Source organism: Vidua macroura, chromosome Z (genome assembly GCF_024509145.1).
Source record: "Vidua macroura isolate BioBank_ID:100142 chromosome Z, ASM2450914v1, whole genome shotgun sequence".
Lineage (NCBI taxonomy): Eukaryota > Metazoa > Chordata > Aves > Passeriformes > Viduidae > Vidua > Vidua macroura.
The window spans coordinates 12,596,012-12,617,553 of NC_071611.1; the positions used below are offsets into that span (position 1 = coordinate 12,596,012).

Consider the following 21,542-nt stretch of genomic DNA (forward strand, 5'->3'; position numbering starts at 1 on the left):
AACTTTAGGAGGTAAAAAGATAACAGTATGGAAATTGTAAAGGAAAATAGGATTGCTACTCCCTGAATGGAATGTGGCCAGCATACCTGACTTCCCACTCACTATACATGCTAAAGGTGGGTGAAGTAGAGTATACTGCAGCCAGGCTCTTGCAGAGGCTTGAACTTAATTGTCCTTTCTGGCTGATAAGCTGCACAGCAGCTGAAAACCAAGGGAGATGAAGATGTCCTGTTGTTGAATCAGCAGCTGTGGTGGAATCACTCTCCTCAGGCTGACACATTATTCATTCTGAAATATCCACCCCCAGGGTGGATACCCTCACAGGGTAAGCTATATGACTACAGCCACTCAAGCTGCATCTAAACATAAGTAAATAGTACAAAAGTGAATTCAGAAAGGGGAGAAGTTAGGAAAGACTCCATTCTAACTTCTGGAATCAGTTGATAGGCTCAACCTGTCTTTGCTCCTGTGGGGGACAGCTACGGGGTGAGAACAGTGTTCTGTGAATCGTAAATTATTGTCTCAATTTCACTTTTGTTAGGGATTAGATCTTTTTAGTACATTTTGAATTAATATATTTCTTTGAATATGTTTTTGCAGTCAGCTACTATCACCAGCAATCCTTGAACCTTAACGTGTCAGAATAGGCTGCATCCAAAGCAGCAGGACCAGGGACAGGATTCTGCCCCTCCTGCTTGCCTCTTGTGAGACACCAGCTGGAACACTGCATCCAGCTCTGGGGCTTCCAACTTAAGAATGTTATGAAACTGTCCGAGTGTGTGGCCTCCCCTGCATTAAGCTGATAAAAGGACTGCAGCCACCTCCCTTATGAAGACAGGATCAGAAGGTCGGGACTGTCCAGCTTGAAGACGAGAAAGTTATCTGGAGACCTCATGCCAACCTTCCCGTATCTGCAGGGGGCCTACATGGAAGCTGGAGACTCTTCATCGGGAACTGTATGATAAGACAAGGGGGAGCTTTAAATGAGGTATTAGGAAGAAATTCGTTACTGTGAGGCAGGTGAGGGACTGCAATGGGTTGCCTAGGGAAGTTCTGGATAAGGCCTTGACCAGCCTAGTCTAGTGAGAGGTGTACCTGCCCACGGCAAAAGGGTTGGGACTAGATGATCTTTAAGCTCCATTCTAACCCCCTAACATTCTAAATTAACAAAGATTGGTATTTCGTAACCTGTTAACTTGAACGGCGCTGACAGACTAATCAATCATTAAATGGTTTCAGCAAAAACCTCCCCTTTCCACGTGACACCTGGGCGGCTGTTTTGCCGCGGCCTCCGCCAGGGCGGCTGAAGGACAGGGCGTCCTGCTGTCCTTACCGCTTATCTCGGCGCGCAGCCCCGCTGCCTGCCGTGCCCCGCCCTCCCGGAGCCGGAGCGGGACTGGGCGCCGCTCCGGCGGGTGGAGCCGCCGCCGCCGCCCGTCCCCGCCCGCGGCCCGTGCGCGGTGGCGTCACAGCGTGCGGGCGGCGCTGCCCGTGGCCGAGGGCGCTGGGCTATGGCCTCGTCCGTGGTGCGCGCCACGGTGCGCGCCGTCAGCAAGCGCAGGATCCAGGCGACCCGCGCCGCCCTCACGCTGGTCAGTGCCGCGGGCGGGCAGCGGGCGGGACCCGGGGACCGCGGCACCTCGCGGGTGCGGGAGCTGCGCCACGGGCGGTGAGGCGGCCCCTGGCGACAGCGGGGCGGGCACAAGGACGGGGACGGGCCGCCCCGCCGGGCTGTGGCCGCTCGGCCGGCCAGCGTCGGTAACCCCAGCGAGGCGGCTGCGGCGGGCGGGCTGCAAGGGGCTCTTCTTCCCCCTGCCGAGTTGAAAGGCGGTAGCTCCTACTCCTCGCCAGTCCCGCTGAGGGGAGGCCCCGCGCTCCGCCGCTCCGTCTGCGGAACCGCCGAGGCAGCACCGGTGCGGCCCCTGGGAGCGCGGGGCCTTGTCGCATAGACACCCCAAAAAACAGTGTTTGATTAAAATTTTTTGGAAGACGGTAATGCGTAACCTACCGAGGCTGACGTGTAGGTTCTTTCCAGGAAGGCTTTACATCCTGTTGTTAATAATAAAGTGCGTGCATTCTAGCGGCCGTGCTGAGAGAGGCCAAATTTGAAAACATGGTGTTTGGTCGTAGGTTGGACTTCGTGATCTCAGAGGTCTTTTCCAGCCTCTGATCTGAGAGCACTTCAGAGAAAAGTTCAGTCAGTTCCCGCAGGAGCAGGGGCAGATCGAGTGCACACAGCTCAGTCATTTGTCAGAGCAGGTAATTCCTGCTCAGCAGTGGGTCTAGAGACACACAACCCCACAACAAGAGTGGTAGAGGTAATTAGAAAGGATCTTCTACTGCAAGTCTTACTTGACGTTTACTTTGTGTGTTTAGTTCGGCTCATGGTAAGAATTTCACATTGCTAATGCTTTTCTCAGTGTCTTAGAAACTTGTGGGAATTTAGTGGAAATTTTGACATTTGCATTTTGTTACTGCATTTCTGTGTCAACTAGATCTGCATGAATGCTGAATTTTATCTGCTGTTAAGTCACAGGTTCCCTTAAGGTTAATGGGGAGAGAGAAGTAGGCTATAAGCCCTCTATATCTAACAGATTTTTATCTGTATTGGGTATGTGACAAAATTTTTACAAGAACAGAGCTACTTGTTTGAATTATGGTAGTGATTTTAGAGGAAAAAGTTGCAAAGAAACAACATGGATCTTGACAGGCTTGAGAGGTGGGTTTCATAAAGTTCAGCAAAATGAAATCCAAGGTCGTGCACCTGGGTCGGGGCAATCCCAGGCACACCAACAGGTTAGGTGGAGAATGGATTGAGAGTGCCGTATAAAGAAGGACTTGCGTATGATGGTTGATGAGAAGCTGGATGTGACCGAGCAAGAGCAGTTGTAGTCCGGAAAGCCAAATGTGTCCTGGGCTGCATCCAAAGCAGCGTGGGCAGCAGGGCCAGGGAGGGGATTCTGCTGCTCTGCTCTGGTGAGACCCCACCCAGAACCCTGCATCCAGCTCTGGAGCCTCCGACATAAGAAGGACATGAAGTCCACAGGAGGCCACAAAGTTGGTAAGAGGACTGCAGCCACCTCCCTTATGAAGACAGGTTGAGAAGGTTGGGGCTGTCCAACTTGAAGAAGAGAAGGTTGTTGGGAGACCTCATGACAACCTTCCAGTATCCACAGGAGGCCTACAGGGAAGCTGGAGAGGGACTCTTCATCAGGAACTGTAGTGATAAGACAACAGGGAGATTTAAATTAGGTATTAGGAAGAAATTAGTTATGTGGGACGTTAGAGGGACGTGTGACACTGGAATGGGTTGCCCAGGGAAGTTCTGGATGTGTTCAAGCCCAGTTTGGGCTTGAACCAACCTGGCCTGTGTCCAAGGCCTTGATCAACCTGGTCTACTGTCCCTGCTATGGCAGGGGTGTTAGAACTAGATTAAGGTTCTCTTCCATCCCAAGCCATTCTGATATTCTAACAGCCAAAACCCCCACTGTTAAGGATTAAGGATTGAATTTTTGAGGTATCTGTTTGCTGGCAGTGCAGGTGAGGAGAGGAGTGAAGAAGTGGTGTGCTCTGTGTCAATTAGGTTGAGGAGACATCTGTTTTACAGCATTGTGTATCTTACAGGCATCAACTTTAATACAGGCATTGCAAATATACAAAAAAATCAAATTTATATGTATTCTTTTGTCTTTCAGACCCCTTCTGCTGTCCAGAAGATAAAAGAGCTTCTAAAAGATAAACCTGACCATGTAAGTGTAGACAGGGTCAGTCTGTAGGGTATGCTAAGGTATTAGCACAGCTCATGATTGTAAAGCATTTCTGGCTAACTTAGAAGTTTGAACTGAACACTGAGGTGTTTGTTGGAGATACTGACCTATTTTTTGGTGGGGAATGCATAAGCTTATCTGTATATCCAGCTTTGTTTTATTATAAAATGAAATGCAGGAAACAACTGACTGTAATGACAATTCACTGTACAGTTACTGTTAAGATTAATAAAGTTGGAAAAATTTTGAGCTTGAGATATTTTTGAGCTACATTTTAATGAAACCCTTTAGTATGGCATAGTAATGACTTCTGATAGGGAGACAGCTCTTCAGCTGTTACTATTTAAGTTCTTGTAGGAATTCTCATTGTGAAGTATGCAATAATGAAGTTATATTCATATGCATTGGAGAACATCTAATTCTTAGGAGAAGTGCCAGACAATGTGTTTTTTTAAGTAACCAGTGTTTCACCAAATAATGAGTTTGTCATCTTTTCTTCTTGAGGGAAAGACACACAGAGGCTTCTTTTATAATCATTGTGCAAACAAGCATTAGCTTTTTTCTTTTACAGTAAGTATTGCTCTGAGAAGAATATTTCTTTTATTAACCAAGGCCATTTTTTGTTCCTGCATGTCTGCAACTAACTAGACTTATTTGTTCTAATGTTTTAAACCATCCTAAGGAAGCTTTGGGCCTACAATTTATATGGTCAGTCGTTTCCTGGCTTTAAATGCTGTGTGCATTTTCCAGCCCATTATTTGTAGCAGTTCCTGTAGAGAAAGGTATTTAGTCTGAAAGGATCAGATGCAGTTTGTCTTGAGCCCATTTGATGAGAAGTGTTACATTTTGATACAATTTTATAACAACATATGGACATGGACAATAAAATTTGGCTCTTCAGTTATGAAGAACTGGTGTGTAGAAGGTGATACAGATACTTCTTAAAGATTCTTACACACAAATAGTTTTCTACTTTGTTAAAACTTCTCTATGTTCCCTTACACGGATGCTCTTCTTGTCAGACTTGCTGAATGCTGTGAATATTACAAGCATTGACTAAGTTGGCTTTTAAAGCCAGTTAAAACAGTACACATATACATACACTTGATTTAGGGAGGGGTTTGTTTCTTGGCAATAGAGGTAATGAAAAATCAAAGCATGTTTTTCAGAACTTTGGTTTAAAGTAAGTTTTCTGACAGTGTCATTACAAGAGTTCTGTGATAATCTAGTAACTGCCCTTATTTTGGCCTCACATCTTCATAATTATGTTACTGTCATACTAGCTGAATTAGCATCTAAGTAAACTGTAATTTGAAGTCACAAAATACCTGTCTTTGAAATTTGACTGTCTTTTTGAGACCTGGTTCCTATAGGAGTGCCTGTGGTTCATTACTTCAAAAATTTAACATCCTGTAGGGCATGATCCGCTCCAGCAAGGATCAGATGTTTTTTTTTACCTTAGCAGTCAAATTATAAAAGCAAAAAGAAAAAGTTACCTCTTATATGTTACAGTAATTCACTTTTACATTTAGGCAGTGGAGAAAAATAAATGTCAGCACTTCATTGTTCTGCATACTTTTTAACTTGATGTTCTGAATAGGTTTTTAAAAGGAAGTTGTGCTTGTGGTGGTGTTTTTTGTTGCTTCTTTTTCTTTAGGTAGGTGTGAAAGTAGGTGTTCGTACAAGGGGATGCAATGGACTTTCTTACACATTAGAATATACAAAATCTAAAGGAGACTCTGATGAAGAAGTAGTTCAAGATGGTGAGTTTCTGGTGCAGCAGCACAAGCTTCTGTGGTGGGGGGGATGAAACCTCGTCATTTTGAGAGAAGAAATCTATATTGTGAAAGTTTTGTGTATCTTGTTGGATTCACAGACTTTAAGAAGGGTATGAAATGGGTTACTGTCTGCTGTGCATGGGAATTGTGTACTCAAGCTGAGATTTGTTGCCATGTTCTACCACTTATTTCCATCAGCATCATTTTTTTGTTCCGTGTCAAAAAAACAGACATTCATTATTACATCTTGGTGGTCCCCAGGGGTCCATCTGGCCCCCAGGGCAGCAGCTACTGCAGTGGGTGTCCCAGATAGCACTGTGCTGATGAGGCGCAGCCTGTCTGGGCCCTCGGGCTAGCTCCCAGCCGCTGGCATCTTTAGCGAGCACTTGTGGAGTGATTTCAGCTCTTACTGATTTCAGCTCTTAGTTATTTCAGCTCTGTGCTCGCAAAGTGCCTCAGCAGACGCAGGGAAGGAGAGAGGTGAAGGCTGTGTGGAGTTATGCGGAGATGTCTTTATTGGCAGCTTCTGCAAAGGGTTCCAGTGACAGCTCTTCCCTCTGAACTGGGCAATGGTATGGGTTTATATAGGCTGTTGAGGGATCAGGATTTGTCCTGTGGCTGAGGTCGAGGAGAATACGACCTATAGCCTTACAGAGAGATAATAGGGGTCTGGTGTGCAGAAGAGGGGCAGCTCTGTTCCACTCATCATGACTCTGCATTTCTTATCTTAGGCTAGTGACTGCCATGGAGGCCTTGCAGGGCCTCTGACTGCTACAATTCATGTGCACACATAAGTAACAGTTCCACACTTCTGACAGACTTCTGTTGGTAGAATGAAACAGTGATTGAAGTGACCCACATTAGGCCAGGGAAACAAAGTTGTACGGGTAGTCTTTATACTTACCTTCCTCTTCTTTTATTACTGGTCAAAAGAGAATTTCAAAGTGAATGATGGTTTTACTCTATGTAATTTCTTGTTTTCTGTTCTTTTCAAGGGGTTAGAGTGTTTATTGAAAAGAAGGCACAGCTGACACTTCTAGGAACTGAAATGGACTATGTAGAAGACAAACTGTCCAGTGAATTTGTCTTCAATAATCCAAACATCAAAGGAACGTGTGGCTGTGGAGAAAGCTTTAACATCTGAAATCTCAGGATTACTTCTTTGACTTTGAGCAGCCCAAAATAACTTACTGTTATGACTTTCAGAAGCAAATACATTTTCTTCAGGTTTGTAGGCTGCGTAAAGTGGGGATACTATTAAGAAAAATAAAGTTACATATTTGAAAATATAAGCTGTGTGTTAAATTCCACCACTGATGTAGTTATGCTGTAATTTGTGATGAGTTGGGATCTAAAAGGTAAGAACAGTAAGTGCTGCAGTAACATCTCTCTACTTCCACTTGCCCATGAAATAAAATTTCACTGTTCTTTTCCTCTGTCATTTTCTTTGTCAATCCTACTCATACTTCCCCATTCAAAACCCATTTGAAAGAATACATAGTGTTCTGCTTTGATTTGGGGAAAACAAACCAATGAACAAAAAATCGTAATCATTTCTGTGTGAGGATTTATAAAGATTTATATATACAAGCACACAGTCCTTGCTTAGTTTGTAGTTTTCCAATGCTTTCATCTTTTAACAGATGCATTTTCTGGTGTTTTATTTTCCCTTAAATTCAGGGAAATAAAAATGTGGTTCATGTATTAAGATTGTGGTAGGCTATGATGGTGCCTGTTGTAGAAATGCTTGGAAGAGGGCTAGCCTAATCTTAATTATTTTCTTTTCTTTGTTGAAGGCATAGTCCCTGTTGTACTTGGTCATTTTCAAAGCTTGAAGTATCTGGGTACTGGAGGGCTAAAAAGTGATACACAGGCCTTGTTTTTCACGTTTCATTTTTTTATCTTGCCTCAATTTATTTGCAAAGGTGATAAAACTGCTTCCACATTCTTGTTCCCCATGTTCACAGAATGTACTGTGTTTACACAAAAATCTATGAAAACTTATTGAGAGACAAATCTCAGATTTCTCTTTTTTTTTTTTTTCTGTAATCATGCATGCTACTAATTTTGTTATAGTTTGTACTCTTTTTCAGTAAGTAGTAGAATTTTTTCACCAAAGTTTGTTGTCCCCTCTGTTTAACTCCTGTCTTGGATTTAACTTGATAACATGAGAAAAGTAATTTTTAATTAGAAAAAAACCCTTAGTATTTAATATTTCTTCTAAATTAATCTAGGCAGTAATTAAAATACTGTAAGAAGCCATTTTTTCTTTGGAATTTACTTAATCAGAATCTTGGTTTTGTAAACAAGTGTCTTTCAAGCTTATGCAGTCTTCAGCAGTTCTTCACTGGAGCTGATACGGAAGTGTAAATGTCTCTCCAGACCTTCCCAAAACCTGGTATGAGAGAGGAACTGTTCCACCCTTTTAGCTCCTCATTGTCCAGAGATGACATTGTGCAGCTCAGGTGCTCATTTGTGCAGAATAGAAGGTAACATGTCTGCTTGAGCAACAGATCTGAACAGCTGGTGAAAATGGTGCAAACAAAAAGTAGGGGGATAGAAGGAGTCTTGTAGGTGTTGAGATGGGAGTGATCTGAGAGCATTTAGGCTGCATGTTGAAAATCCAGAGGTCATCTTGATGTGGACAGTTGTATCCCACATGCCTGTCACCAACTGCTGTAGACGTAGGATTGCACCTGCATTTTGGTTCTTCCCTCTGCACCTTTTCCCAGGGCAAAGGGAAGAATAAAAATGAAAAAATATAAACTAACACTTCATCTGCTTTATGTAGTACACAGGAACAGAAGGTCAGAATTACTTACAGTCTAACAGTAAATACTTGAATTTTGGTTATATATCACCTTTTGATGTAACAACACTATTTCCTTCAACAGTCAACTGTTGCACACAGTTAATTTATATAGTGATTCAGGAATTGGTGTTAATACACTGGTAAAGTGCTTCTGTAGTGATATAACTCTTTCACTCTTGCCAAACAAAAATATGGAGTTCATGTGACATTGTTGCATTATATCTAAAACTCCAAGCTAAGGGCATTTCTTCAGATTGCATTTCTCTGCTTCTTGCTAGAGATAAGACTTTGAATGTGGTAACACTGGTGGTTGCTAAGAGTGCTGGTACTTACTCATTTAACTTGTTTTGGGGTGGAGAGGATTGGTTTGAGGTTTATTTTAGACCTACCTGGCTTGTGCAGTAATCCTTTTTATGTGTTTGTGTATACCTTGAATGAAAGTTTGCACTTTTGTACTCCCATGACGTAATCATCTTAAGTTGTCACCTTACTAAGACAACTAATGCACAGTGTGTTAAACTTCTGCTAAAGTGCTACTTACAGTTGCATACAAACTGTATAGTTTTGTTGATTGGTCCATTATAATTTTGTGCAACAATGTATGTAGAGTCCTCAATTATAATAAATATAGCCTGTTGATAACCATGAAATATTCCTGTCTTGAATGATTTTTTTGAATAAAAAAAGCACTGGGGAGAGAACAGGTTTGTGTGCTAAGGTTACAAAGTAGACACAATGCTACTGTTACCTGACTTAGTATTTCCCCAAAATATTAAACATTTCCAGATATTAACAGCATTGAAATGAATGCTGATAGAAACATATGGCAGAAAAAATAGTTAACTATGTACATAAATTATTTATGCATCTGGGAGAGTGTCCTGTTAATGTATAGCCTTCTATTAAAATTCATTACACACTATTCTCAGGGTAAAAATTCTAGCAGACAAGATGAATATATTTTGAAGGCTTTCACATACCAAAAATCATTATGGTATGCTTCAATGCACGATAATGATTTTGATCAAAGTAACTGCTGACATTAAAGGTTTTTGAAACTGGCTAGCTGTTTCCAGGATGAAAGTCAAAGGGAATTCTTCACCGTCCCACTTCAGTGCTGTATCATGGCACTCGTGTTCTATAGTGTGTTATGTCCATGACACATTTAGGGTGTCCTCTTAGATATATAGTCTTTGCATCTCTAAAGGTTCCTTTTGCTGTTAGGTAAAGATTCTGAACAATAGAAGGTGAAGTAACGAATTCCGGAAAAATGTGACAGGTCGTTGATACAATTGCATATTCATGATTCTAGAGAGAGAGTTCTTACAGAACTTGTAAAAAACAACCTGCTTGCTCAACCAGGTTGGTATCCCTGTTCAACCAAGTTTTATATCTCTTTTTGGATGGCTCAGGAAGAAGAATTTGTTTAGGAAAAAACTGACTAGCTCAATATGCAAGTCAACTGGACATGAGATGATGGAACAGAATGAATAGGAGCTACAAAACAAAAAAGATTGAGAGACTGACTTTTTCATGCAAAAGAAACTTACCTTTTTTTTAAACTTAATTCCTATATGCTGTATGTTGCGTCTATTGGTTTTGTTGAGGATTTTTTGTTGAGGTTTTTTTTGTTGTTTTTTGTAATTGTAATTATTATTAGCCCTGTTTCTTTAAATCAGCACCTTCACTGGTGGAAAAAATCTTCACCTATACCTCTATTGTGCTTAACACTGGCTGCCTGGCTGTTCATGACATAAATTTTTATGATGCCAGAATTTTGCAGTTTCTTCTTACAGAAGAATTACATAGTTGTCTGATGTGTCAGACTGTGCACCTCTGTTTTCAACCCAAAATAACCCTCAAAAGAGTGCTTAAATTTTAAAATAAAAGCATACTTTGAAATTACTTTTTCTCATGACCCATATGGCTTTTTGTCTGTGAAGGTAATCTGCCAGAAAGGGAGCAGTTTGGGCTGCTGTGTACGTTACTGCCACTTTTAACACCTAAGAGATGTCCTGCTTCAACATGGTGAGGAAAATGTGTGTACTTAGTGCAATTCCACACGCATTTGGGCTTGAACAGCATTTGAAGAGCAAAATTTGTATGCAATGTCTGGCATTTTTCTTAAAGAGAGGTACAGCAAGGGAAGGTTAACCACTCAATTTTAGCAGAGTCTTTACCCTCACCTTTTATGGTCCCTTTCAGTGGGCTACGCCTCAGCCTCTCCGTGCCTTAGCCAGCAGCTGTGCACCCCAAGCTTCTCACACGAGAAGCCAGGGGTCCCAGACTCTGTCTTGTCTAGGGACAGGGTGGAATTCCAAGGGCTAGTTCATGGGAACAGATATTTACTGACACTGGGTGGCAGCAAGTTTCCAGTCTGCACATTTCAAAAGGCAAATCGCCTCTTTCCTCATGTCTGTGTTCCAAGCTTCCTATTGGATTTCCCAAATACCAGAGTACTTCTGCCTACACAGGTGGAAAGCATTGCTCAGCTCTGCTGTTTGTCTTTCTTGCACTCTGTTCTGTGCTTTATATCTGTTCTGACACCTGGCAAATGATCACAGAAATCCAAATTGCCAAACCATTTCCAAGATGGAAAGAAAGCAGAGGAGCTTTCTGACAAGCTTTAGCTTTTGAAGCATTGGGTTTTTTCACCATTCATCCTCATTTTCCCATCTTCCTACTAAGAGATAGGTTGGCATTTGGCTGAGTTTGGGTTCTGGACATAAACTCAGCAGAGATATATACACTGTTACAGCTTCCTAAAGCTCACTTTCTTCTTTTTAGTGATCTGGTTTGTACATGTACCATAACACAGTGTTCCAGACAAACTACATTTTTAAACTACTTTTGGGCAATTTTATTAACCAAGACATAATGCAGAAAATTAGAGAATTTTTTTCATGGAGCAGTTGACATCTGCAGTCTATTACAAATATTTTAAGATATGCATATTACATATGAGTTCAGAGGAAAGGTACTCATCATTATTGTGGACTGTTTGGGAACATAGTTCTCTGTCTCGTCTGTGGCTTATTTTCAGACTCAGCCTGTGATTATTTTTTAATACTCCATTTAGATTTTATGTGTTTTTTTCCAAAGATTATTTGTTTGTGTTGTATGATGACCAATTGCTACCGAACTGCAACTTTTATCAAAACTTCTAGCCTTCAAAAAATTTAAGCAACCACAGAAAAATTCAGAGTCATCCAAGTAATATATTTTTACAGTCCTGCACCATCAATGTAAAGATTTTCCAATATGCTTTTCAAGAATTTTTGTCATCCCTCTCAAATATTAAAAATCAGCAGCAAGTTGCCCATGTTTTCTGGAGCAAGCACACGTCTCTTCCATGCTATGCAGTTAGCAGTAGAATCTAACAATTGCAATGCTACAGCAAGTAACAAACACAGCTTGCTTTCCAATGAGGTTATTATTAGCAACTTCTCACAAATAGATGCTGAAGAGCAAAATGCTGAATCAATAAGAACAGGAATAAAAATCCCACACAGTTCCATATCTGAAGATGTCAATCAGTTCTCTAAATCAAAGTGAAAAGTGCCTGTTGCTGGAGGACAGAGAGAGATTGGTTTGTGAGCCATTGCAAAAACTTTTACTTCCTTATGTGTTATTGCCAGTTTCTTTGATCCAAGACAAGTATTTCAGGGGGAGAGGGGAAAGAAATGTTGTGCAAAATAAAACACTTTAGGAAAGAGAAAAGGCTCCAGTCAACATTCAAAACTTCACCCATTTCTACATTACACAATACTTATGGTGAGCAGTCTGTACTGGTAATTATTTATGGATATTTCAGAGTACTACAAATCAAACTATTCAGGAACCACAGAATGAAAATTAAAAGAAGGAAAAGTCTGAATACCAAGACCCAGCTTGTGGATATAGGAATTCAGACATTAGACTCTGAAACAATTTGTAAGTAATAGAAGCATGAATATCTGGGATATGAAAAAAGATATTTGTCAAAGCAGAAGTAGGCAATCTGCTACATTTATTTACACAAAATAAGATTTTTTTCCACAAAATCATGACAAATATTAAAAACAAATACAAGCCCTACAGGCATTTAGGAGCACTTTCAGATCCATGTGCATAGAGGTAGTTGATTCCTACAAAAAAAAGCTTGTTACAAGCTTGTTAGTTGTTCCTGATGTTGAATTCAGTGGGAAACTTGTCTTGGATTTTGGTGGGATCTGGATTAACCTACACAATTTTCTCCTTTTAAAATCATGGCACAGTACACCTAGTTTGAAATGTATTAACAGGCTGTTTTTTATGAATCTGCTATAGCTAATGGCTTGCATATACTGTGACCATTTTGTGCAAAGAGGTTACCATACCAGTGCATCTTTAGTTCCATTTGAACAACAAACGGAGAATCTGAGCCAAAGCAATACTTTCCATATATCTTCCCTCCTCTCCACCTTCATTACTACAATTGTAGTATTGTATGTAATTGTATGTAACTTCAGGGTTACATATGAATTTTTCATTTATTACCCTCTCTTCATGTGTGTATGCATGTGTGCATGCACATCTAAGCAAAACACCATGGCTCTTGAGTGGCCTTCCTGCATAGCTTGAGAAAAACTAAACCAAATGTTTTAGCTCTTGGCTTCTCAGATATAGCATTGAATCTTCAAGGAATGATTTGGTGGAGGCTGTATATTTTCCACTGTTGCATTATGTTTGGGTAGGTTAGTCATCACCTGAAGACTGCCATAGCATCCTCTTCCTTACATCTCCCAAGGAGCTGACAACTGTTCATGAAGCTGGTTTCAGTTGGTTCTCACACTATCTCTGCCTAGATGTTCTTCAGCAACAAGATTGCCAGCAGCAACAAAATCAATACCTAGATGACAAAGAAGGCTTTAACATGGGTACAGACTGAAACAAGCTGAAATAAGATCTGGGTTTTTTGCTTCAAATAGCAGATACAACATAGGCAGTGTCAGTTCAAACCTGTCTTCTTGGACCTGCCAGCAACACACTCTTGTAAAAGTGTGCAGTTGTCAAGTGCTGACATCTAGCCATTGGCCTCATGACTGAGACTGGCAAGATGAGTGCTAAGCAGTGATCATGTATGAATTATTTTATCTCATGACTTTATAATCAGTAAAAATCATTTTATTCACCCCAGTGAAAGCAGAAGTAGGACTGCTTTTTCTTTTTTTCTGCTTTGTTTTTTTCCTTTGTTTTTTTTCTTTCTAAGAAATAACAACAACAAACAATGTAGGCATTTATCAAGTGTAGATATCTCACTGAAAGCGTTGAGTCCTGAGCAATGGTTTAAATTACAACATACAGAGGTCAGTGTTCTGCCTTGTTACAATGTACTCCCATTTATTCTAGGGAAAATGTTGTATTATATGTATGTGTTAAAATAATACATATTTTTTGCCAATGTCAGAAATACCTATGTGATCTTCCACAGTCTGAGAAGATTCAATAATTTTTGCAATTTATCCTTCATATACTGTTCTGCATCATGAATTTAAATGGAAAATACTGCAGTTCAGCAGAGAAAGCAAATAAAGCTGAAGTGCTGTAGGCAATCTATAAAGTTACCATTATTTTTAATTATTCTTCAGACTGTAGTAGTAGCTGGATATTGAGTGGGAAGCATGACCTTCTCATGCTGTACAAACACAGCAGAATAATATGACTCTCCCAAGTGTTTTAGTGTTCCTCAATGTGGAGCAGCTGGAGGGAAATATAAGCCTTCAGAAAAACAATATGCTTATATTTCTTTGTCTCTGCTGGAATATAGTATAAATAAAACATAGTATTCCTTTTTCTGTTCAATGTAATTCCTAGTCTAGAGAGACTAGCTCAGTTAACTGCTGCCTGAGATATCCCAGGGTCAGATGTGGTCCAAAGAGTAGGTGTGTTCTACAGTAACTATGGCTTGAGTTACTAGAAATGGCTGGGTTTCAGTGGGTTGTTTTTTCTCTCATCTGAAGCACAGCTTTACTGTGCAATTACCATGGAGTGAACAGATCAGGCTCTTTTGTGAATTATTTATAAACCATGAAGAACCAGGGGCATTTCTTACATTGGAAAGAAGTGCTCCATCCCCACCAGAAGTTTATAATCCTCACTGATGTCTTTCTTTATCATTATGTTTTAAGAGTAAGGTGTAGCAGTATGTGATGCAGCTGGAGTTTCACTCTGCACAGAGTAGAGCAATGGAGCCAGAGAAGTGTCTGGAGCACAAGTCTGATGAGGAGCAGGTGAGGGAACTGTGGTTGTTTAGCCTGGAAAAAAGAAGGCTCAGGGATGGCTTTATGACTTTTTACAACCACCTATAAGGAGGGGGTAGCCAAGTGGGGATTGGCCTCTTCTTTCAAGCAGCAAGTGACAGGATGTGAGGAAATAGCCTCAAGCTGGACCAGGAGAGGTTAAGGCTGAATATCAGGAGGAATTTCTTCATAAATGAGATTGTTAAGCATTGGAATGGGCTGCTCAGGAGTCACCGTCCCTGGAGATGTACAAGAAATGAGTGGACATTGCACTTAGTGCCATGGTCTGGTTGACAAGGTACTTATCAAAGGTTAGGTGTGATGATCTCAGAGGCCTTTTCCAACTTAAAAGATTCTGCAATTCTGTGACTTTTTATGCAGAAGAATAATTACTTGCCTAGTACAGATTTGTTACAATGTCTATCAAGTTACAGTATTCAACTAATTATCCTAACATATAACAAATCTCTACTGTTTGTTAGTTTGTGTGACTGGTTCTAACGTAAGGCTTGGCTGAGGCAGTGCTTGACAGTGTTCCTGTACATTCATGCATGGATTTTGAAATCTGAGTGGGTGGTTCACCAGCTGTCCCCAAGCTCTTGAAAACAGACACTTGGTGACTCAAACTGTGATCATGAAAAAGGCAGAGTAAGAGAAAGTTTCAAAAACTATTACAAGGTAATATTGTTTTGTTGTTGTTGTTATTGGTTTTGTTGTTGTTTTTATTTTCCCACCATGCAAGTCAATATTCCTGTCCTGTTCCTGTAAGCCTGCAAATTTGGGTTTTCTTCTATGATGTAGTTTGATGCTTCTATTGTGTTATATGTTCGGTGCACATACACACACTGGGCAATTACCAGTTTAAAAGAATTAGAGCCATCGTAAAGAACAAATATATGCATGGAAGCTCAAATATAGACACTGCTATCCCGAACTCACATAGATGAAGTAACAGAGCTGGAAATAATATTCGAGACCTATTAGCTTTAAGTCTCTTTATTTGTGCTTTGTAAATAAATCATGCATAGTTCCAAAGGAAACAAATTTTCCTTCTCTTGCATTCTTGATTCTGTGCATTGCCAAAGTAGCATGAGCAGAACTATATGTAAATGACTGTCAGATTTCACAGTTGTAAATTCTATGAAATGCAGGTGCAAGACCTTGACTGTGGTTTCCCAAGGCACCACAGAGAACAGACTGAGAGGGTGCAGCCTGTTGAAAAAAGCATGAAGAGAAAGTCAAGAGTTGGAGAAGTGGCATAAACCACAGCAGATACACTGAGATGTGACAAAGCAGAACTGTGGTAGTGTGTCTTTCTGTTGTAAATATAATGTGTTTGTTATTGCAAATTTAAAGTAGTTTGTTCCATGTGCCCCACGCAGCTTCCCCTATGGTCTTGCCCTGAAGTTGTTTACTTCCATTTTCCTGGCAGTCCCTATGTCAATCCACATGCCAATCTCCCTTGTACCTCCCTTGTTTCCAGATCCTTCCCTGCTAATCCTGAAAGTACTGCCCCTCTCCCTGGCCCATCAAATATTATCCCCAGCTTTTTCCCCAGAACCTTCTATGTCCATCTCCCTCCATTCGAAGGTCCGTTGGTACACCTAGTCTGATTTCCTCCCATATAATTCCCCATTGGTTGTCTAGACGCAATCCCCGCCTTGTGCTCCTCCCCTGTTATCCTGTTATTGGTTGAGCTTTGTCTCCTCCCCTAGTACCATTCCCCTATACTTAAAGTCGTAACGCTGTGTGCTTGTTGCTTGTTTCTGGATCGTCTTGGAGATTAAAGCCTTTTGAGAACCCATACAAGTGGACCCTTTTGTCTCCTTTATTCTGGATCCTTCAGCTTGGAGTGACACCCAACAGCTGCGCAGAGCAGCCTGCTGCTGCTGAGAGCTAACCAGCCCTGCTCGCACCACCACCCAGAACAGCCAAATGGGCAGACAGGGGCTGGCCTCCCTTGGCACAGGCCAGGGGACTGGGCAAGCTAGAAACTGCTCCACGCAGCTGCCCACGTCACACAAATGCTAGGCAAGTGCTTAAAATTGCTTCATGGGGTTTATCTAGAGGGGATTGACAAGTTTTGAATCAAGACACCTCAAGACAGTCTGGATATTCCTTCCCATGTCAAATGGCAATTTCTATTTTGATAGATGAGTAATGCAATCATTGACTCTCACAATTATCGTGTATATAGGTTAAGAAAAGTTTTATAGATTTAGAGTTATGTTTCACCCCTTCACGTTGTTATCAAGAGACAGCCGGGGTTGGGATATCTAGAAGGGTCAGCTTGTCACTATGGCAACATGTGACCTCCAATCGGGATTTGAGGAAGTGATCTCCACCACTGGACAGCAAAGAAGGGGTTGATGGGCAGAACCTTAAGAGGGATTAAAGGGTTAAAAGGGAAAACCTCCATTGTGTGGGCAAGCACATGGTGGGGAAAATCCACTGCTCCCGGCACCATAACATTTTCTCTATTCAGTCTTCTGTTGTATTTTTGGTATGGTTTAATAAACCTTTCTAAAATTATAAAAAGCAAGTAGCCATTTCTCACACTCAGAAAGCAGACACAGAAAAATGTTACAGGTCTGTCTAGGAAATCCCTATTTTCTCTAAAGTTTGGGAGATTATTTTCTTGACAAGATGTTTTTGTTATAAGAGAAGATTGTGAAAATTTCCTTCTTTCTGTGATGGCAGTGTAATATTAGCAGCATGAGTAGCACACAGATTATGCTCAGCAGTAAGACTGAAGGCTTGGAGTACTGCTGAGCAGCCATTGTGGGAGGAGGGGAGGAAAACTGAGAACCTGTTTGTGCTCTCCCTTTGTCTACTGGAGTATACTGGAACAGGCAAAATTCTGTTGGCAGCAACAGCTTGGGAAATGGTTCTCAAGTCTGTAATTGCTTTTACATGCAGCTGATACCAGGGTCTTAAAAACCAAATTCACACAATTAAGGAAGAGAAACAATCAAGGCAACTAGTTCCTGCTTACTGTTCCTCAGGCAGCTAAAGAAACGGTCTGTACTGAGCTATGCTCCAGTGGGTTGTCACAGTCTTAGTTGAAGTATATAATTCCAAACACACTATTTTTAGACCCTTCAAGTCTATAAAGACCTATGGATGTTGTCTCACAGCCAAGTGTGACTGCACTTCTAAAAATGGTATCCACAAAGAGCTATTCAGGGTAGCACAGTGGGTGCAGATCTGATGCAGCTCTAGTCTATTTTGGGCCAGCTGTGCTTTTCTGTGCTGCAGAGCTGCTAGCTCATGAAAGGTGCTTGTTTATTGCTGGACCTAAGGCAGTCCATGGCTGTGCAGAGGACTCTGAATTTACTTCAGGAATTATCCCTGGCATGCCATAAACAGGCAAAAGGTTACAGATCCTGTACACATAGTTATGTTTCAAAAGTTGCACGAATTACTCTTCCAAGATACAGCAGCAGTATTGCATCACTGTGCCATAGGTGATAAATTTATCACTGCTGCTCCAAATAGTCTTTTGCTGTTTCCTATACAAATTCAATAATGGGATTAGCACCGCTAGCATTACACTTTCCACTACTGCTACTGTCTCCATAATTAGTCCCCATTAAATAATTTAATCTTCTAGAGACATGATGGAACATAATACTAAACAGTACCTCTTCTCAAGGAAAACTGCAGCCACAGGTGATGAGGACAGGTGCAGATATGTGTTCAGTTCTGCCATCACAAGGAAGGTGGTAGAAGCAGGAGCAAGGGATTATCTATTTAAAAAGTTACATCTTTCCAGCTGTCAGAAAACAACAAAGCAATCCAGACAGAACATTATTTAATGCAGAGGCTTTGATGAGATCTTGTCATGCTGGATGCATGCTTGCCCAACAGCTCTGCTGGCTGCCTCTAGAGTATCAAGGGAAGAGGTACAAGAAAGAGATCCAAAAAAGCATAAAGACCAAAAAGAACTTTGAGACAGTAATTTTGCAACAATTTATCCATATATATAGAATCCTAAACTGTTGTTTTTACATGTTTTAAAAGCAAAGGATCCAAAATCATATCCCATGGTTCTGATACAAAGTTTTTTAGAGGCCTGAGACACCTGGAAAACAAAGTAGCATTAACATCCTTTTAAGGATGTTGAGCAGAGGTGGCAATGATATTGTGAGCTCTCCAAAAGCTATTATCCTCTTTCCTGTCAATACCTCAATTCTTGAATCAGAGAGTTCTACAAACAAAATAGCAGTAATTTTGTGGTGGTGATGGCATAGAATGGAGTGCTGGCTTTTGGGTTGAGTTTAGGTTTTCTTATTTGTTTTGGTTTTTGTTTGCTGGTTTGGATTTTTTGGTTTGCTTGTGTGTTTGTTCACATTTGATGGTGATAACTCCTGCAGATGTAAGCTTTGGCACTTCACCCAGAAACAAAAGGCAAAGGAAGCTCCCAGAAGGCCTGATGCAGTCTCCTTTATACATACACTCAGCTTTGGAAAGAATTGTTTCCTATATGTTGTGCTGTTTTGATGTCTAGGGAGATTGTGACCACAGATGTGTAGGACATCAGATGGGGAATGATGAGACAGAAATGCCTTGGGAGGATAGAACTGTTTAAATCAGAGTGAGAGACTGAACCTTTTCCCATGATCCTTTGTTCAAATGCAAATATTGTTGTATCAATCGAGTTTTAGTTCAATCCCCCGTTCCAGAAAGTTCAGTGTTCTGTGTTCCCTCATTGGTTCCGGTCACTTGTCACTCATCCCCTATCTCCTCACTGGTTGTTTTCCGATCACCCCATCCCTGCTCCTCCCCTTGCCCCTTCTCTGACTGGTTCCTCTCCACACCTACCCTGCCTACCCTGTCCTGGTTATGTACCCTGGCCTTCCCTCATTTGGGGCTTGCTGCCTCTGAGCCCCTTCAACCTGCCATCCTGCTACCTGCTACCCTGCTTCCTGATCCCTTTACCTCGCTTCTCCTGGACCCTCCAATAAACACAGCTGGATTCTCAAGCAGCACACCTCTCTCACATTCACTGGTTGGCCAGTATTGCTACACCTAGCCCTCAGAGAGTCTGGTGGTTTGTGGGAGCTATCTGCCCTTGCTGAAGAGACCACTCTCGGGAAGGTGGCCACCCCGTTGACACTTGCCTGGTGGCTGTACAGATGTATCATGCAGTCCTTGTCACTGTGTCAGTCAGGGTCAGCAGAAATGTAATGAACTACTGGTTTTGAATAGGAGGTCAGCGATTATTTTTCTATGAGAAAGGGTGAAATTTTATATTTGTCTAGAACAGTCGAGAGCAGTCTCACTGCTGCTTTGGTGAACAGATGGTATTAGCATAGAGTCGTGTTTGAAGATCCTGAAAAGTTTTTTTTCACTGTACATTATTCACTTCTACAATCTTTATGCAGAAGCTGTTATGCAGTTTAGTAAGCACTGGAGTCTTCTTGATTTTAGACTGAGGACAAAATCTGACAATTCAACAACCAGTTGTCTAAAGACTACTGTCAATCATTGTGCTGAATTTTGCACTCATCTTTTGTCTCACTTGTTTGTCAGAAGGAACACTAAGGATGCGTTCTGCTAACAGTATCAAAGTAACCATGAAGGATATAACTAAATATAATTAAAATTTTGAGCAGTTGCTCAAAATTTTGCTAGTATTTTTATAGATCTGCTTGTTGAGCTCACATATTTAAAAACGTACGTGAGTGTTTTCTCTTTCAAGAAATCCAGTATAATTGAGAAAATCTGACAGACATCTACACTACGTGTTTGCTACCATCTGGTGGCTATCTCCACACACTGTATTTTTATTTGCTAATTATTTTGGTCTCTTCAGGTAGCAGTGGTGCAAAATTTATTTTTAGTGTGCCTGTTGTACAATAATACTTGCAGGTTTGCAGAAGGAAAAAACTGTCACAGAGGCTGTGTCTCATCTGAAACTTCAGGATTTGCTGTGGTACCCATATTTTTGGGGTTCAAAAGGTGCAAATGCTGTTGATGTGATGTATTTCAAAGGTGATGTATTTCAAAGGTGATGCATTCTTATTCATGTCACTAGGTTGGAAGTGTAGAAACACCATTTGTTCAATTTCAGTGGCATCCTGTACATACCATCTTAGAACTGCTGACAAAAGGAGATTTGACACAGGTAGCCAGGGAGTTAATGTTGGCAGCAGTCTCAGCCCAAGAGCAAACAACTAGCTAGCAGCCCTAGTGGAAATATTTTGCTTTGTCTTGGTGCTAAATCACTGGTAAGGCTGTCACTCTGTAGTACCTCCCTGTTGTGACCCGTAAGATGACAAATCTGTTTCACACACAGACACTTGTGCCTCTCAGGCACTAGTCCCAGAAAACACAGCACTACCTTCAGATAAACAGATATCACTGTATGAAACTTATGCTTTGAGCCTCCGTAAATTAAACAGAGTATACTTCTCCCTTTATCTTACTACTACTGAATTAATAGGTGCGGCGTGGGTTTTTGCTCTCCCCGGCTGCACGCGGCTCTTGGGAGCCCGGCTGTGGCGTAGCTTCCACGTGCTGCCGGGGTTTGCTGCCGCGGGTTCCCGGACACGGCTCCGTGTCTCGGGCGCGTGGGCTGGCCAGCCGCTGTTACCGTGCGCTAGGGACCCGGCAAAGAGGAAGGAATTTGCCCATTCACTCCGTGCTTGGCAGGAACGGTTTATTGGTCACGTATGGCACAGTTCGATGGAAAGACGCGACCGCTCCCGGCACTCGCATGGGAGAAAATGGCGTCTGACTGCCGGCGGGACAGAGCTTTATGGAGGGGCGGGGCGAGAGGATCCACGGCCGGCCGGCCAATAGGGGCGGCTGCTGTGGCGGTGACGCCAGCAACAGCGACCAACCAGAGAACCCCGCAGGGGCGGGCGCCGAGCCAGAGTGGGCTGAGCGGGACCGTGTGGCCAGCACGGGGTTTCCCGGG

The 21,542-nt window shown here is 41.8% G+C and overlaps 1 protein-coding gene across 1 annotated transcript; it reads left to right on the forward strand.

Annotated features, from left to right (window-relative positions):
* The first annotated feature begins 1,461 nt into the window (after positions 1-1,461).
* ISCA1 (iron-sulfur cluster assembly 1) lies at positions 1,462-9,007 on the forward strand. Its single transcript, XM_054003505.1, has 4 exons — positions 1,462-1,592; positions 3,696-3,749; positions 5,425-5,530; positions 6,541-9,007. The coding sequence occupies exons 1-4, from the start codon at positions 1,512-1,514 to the stop codon at positions 6,687-6,689; spliced, it is 390 nt and encodes a 129-aa protein (XP_053859480.1). The 5' UTR covers positions 1,462-1,511; the 3' UTR covers positions 6,690-9,007.
* Positions 9,008-21,542: the final 12,535 nt, after the last annotated feature.

Coding starts and splice junctions, on each gene's coding strand:
- ISCA1 (XM_054003505.1), top strand. CDS start 1,512: ATGGCCTCGTCCGTGGTGCGCGCCACGGTGCGCGCCGTCAGCAAGCGC. Junction 1,593..3,695: donor CCCGCGCCGCCCTCACGCTG/GTCAGTGCCGCG, acceptor TTTGTCTTTCAG/ACCCCTTCTGCTGTCCAGAA. Junction 5,531..6,540: donor TGAAGAAGTAGTTCAAGATG/GTGAGTTTCTGG, acceptor GTTCTTTTCAAG/GGGTTAGAGTGTTTATTGAA.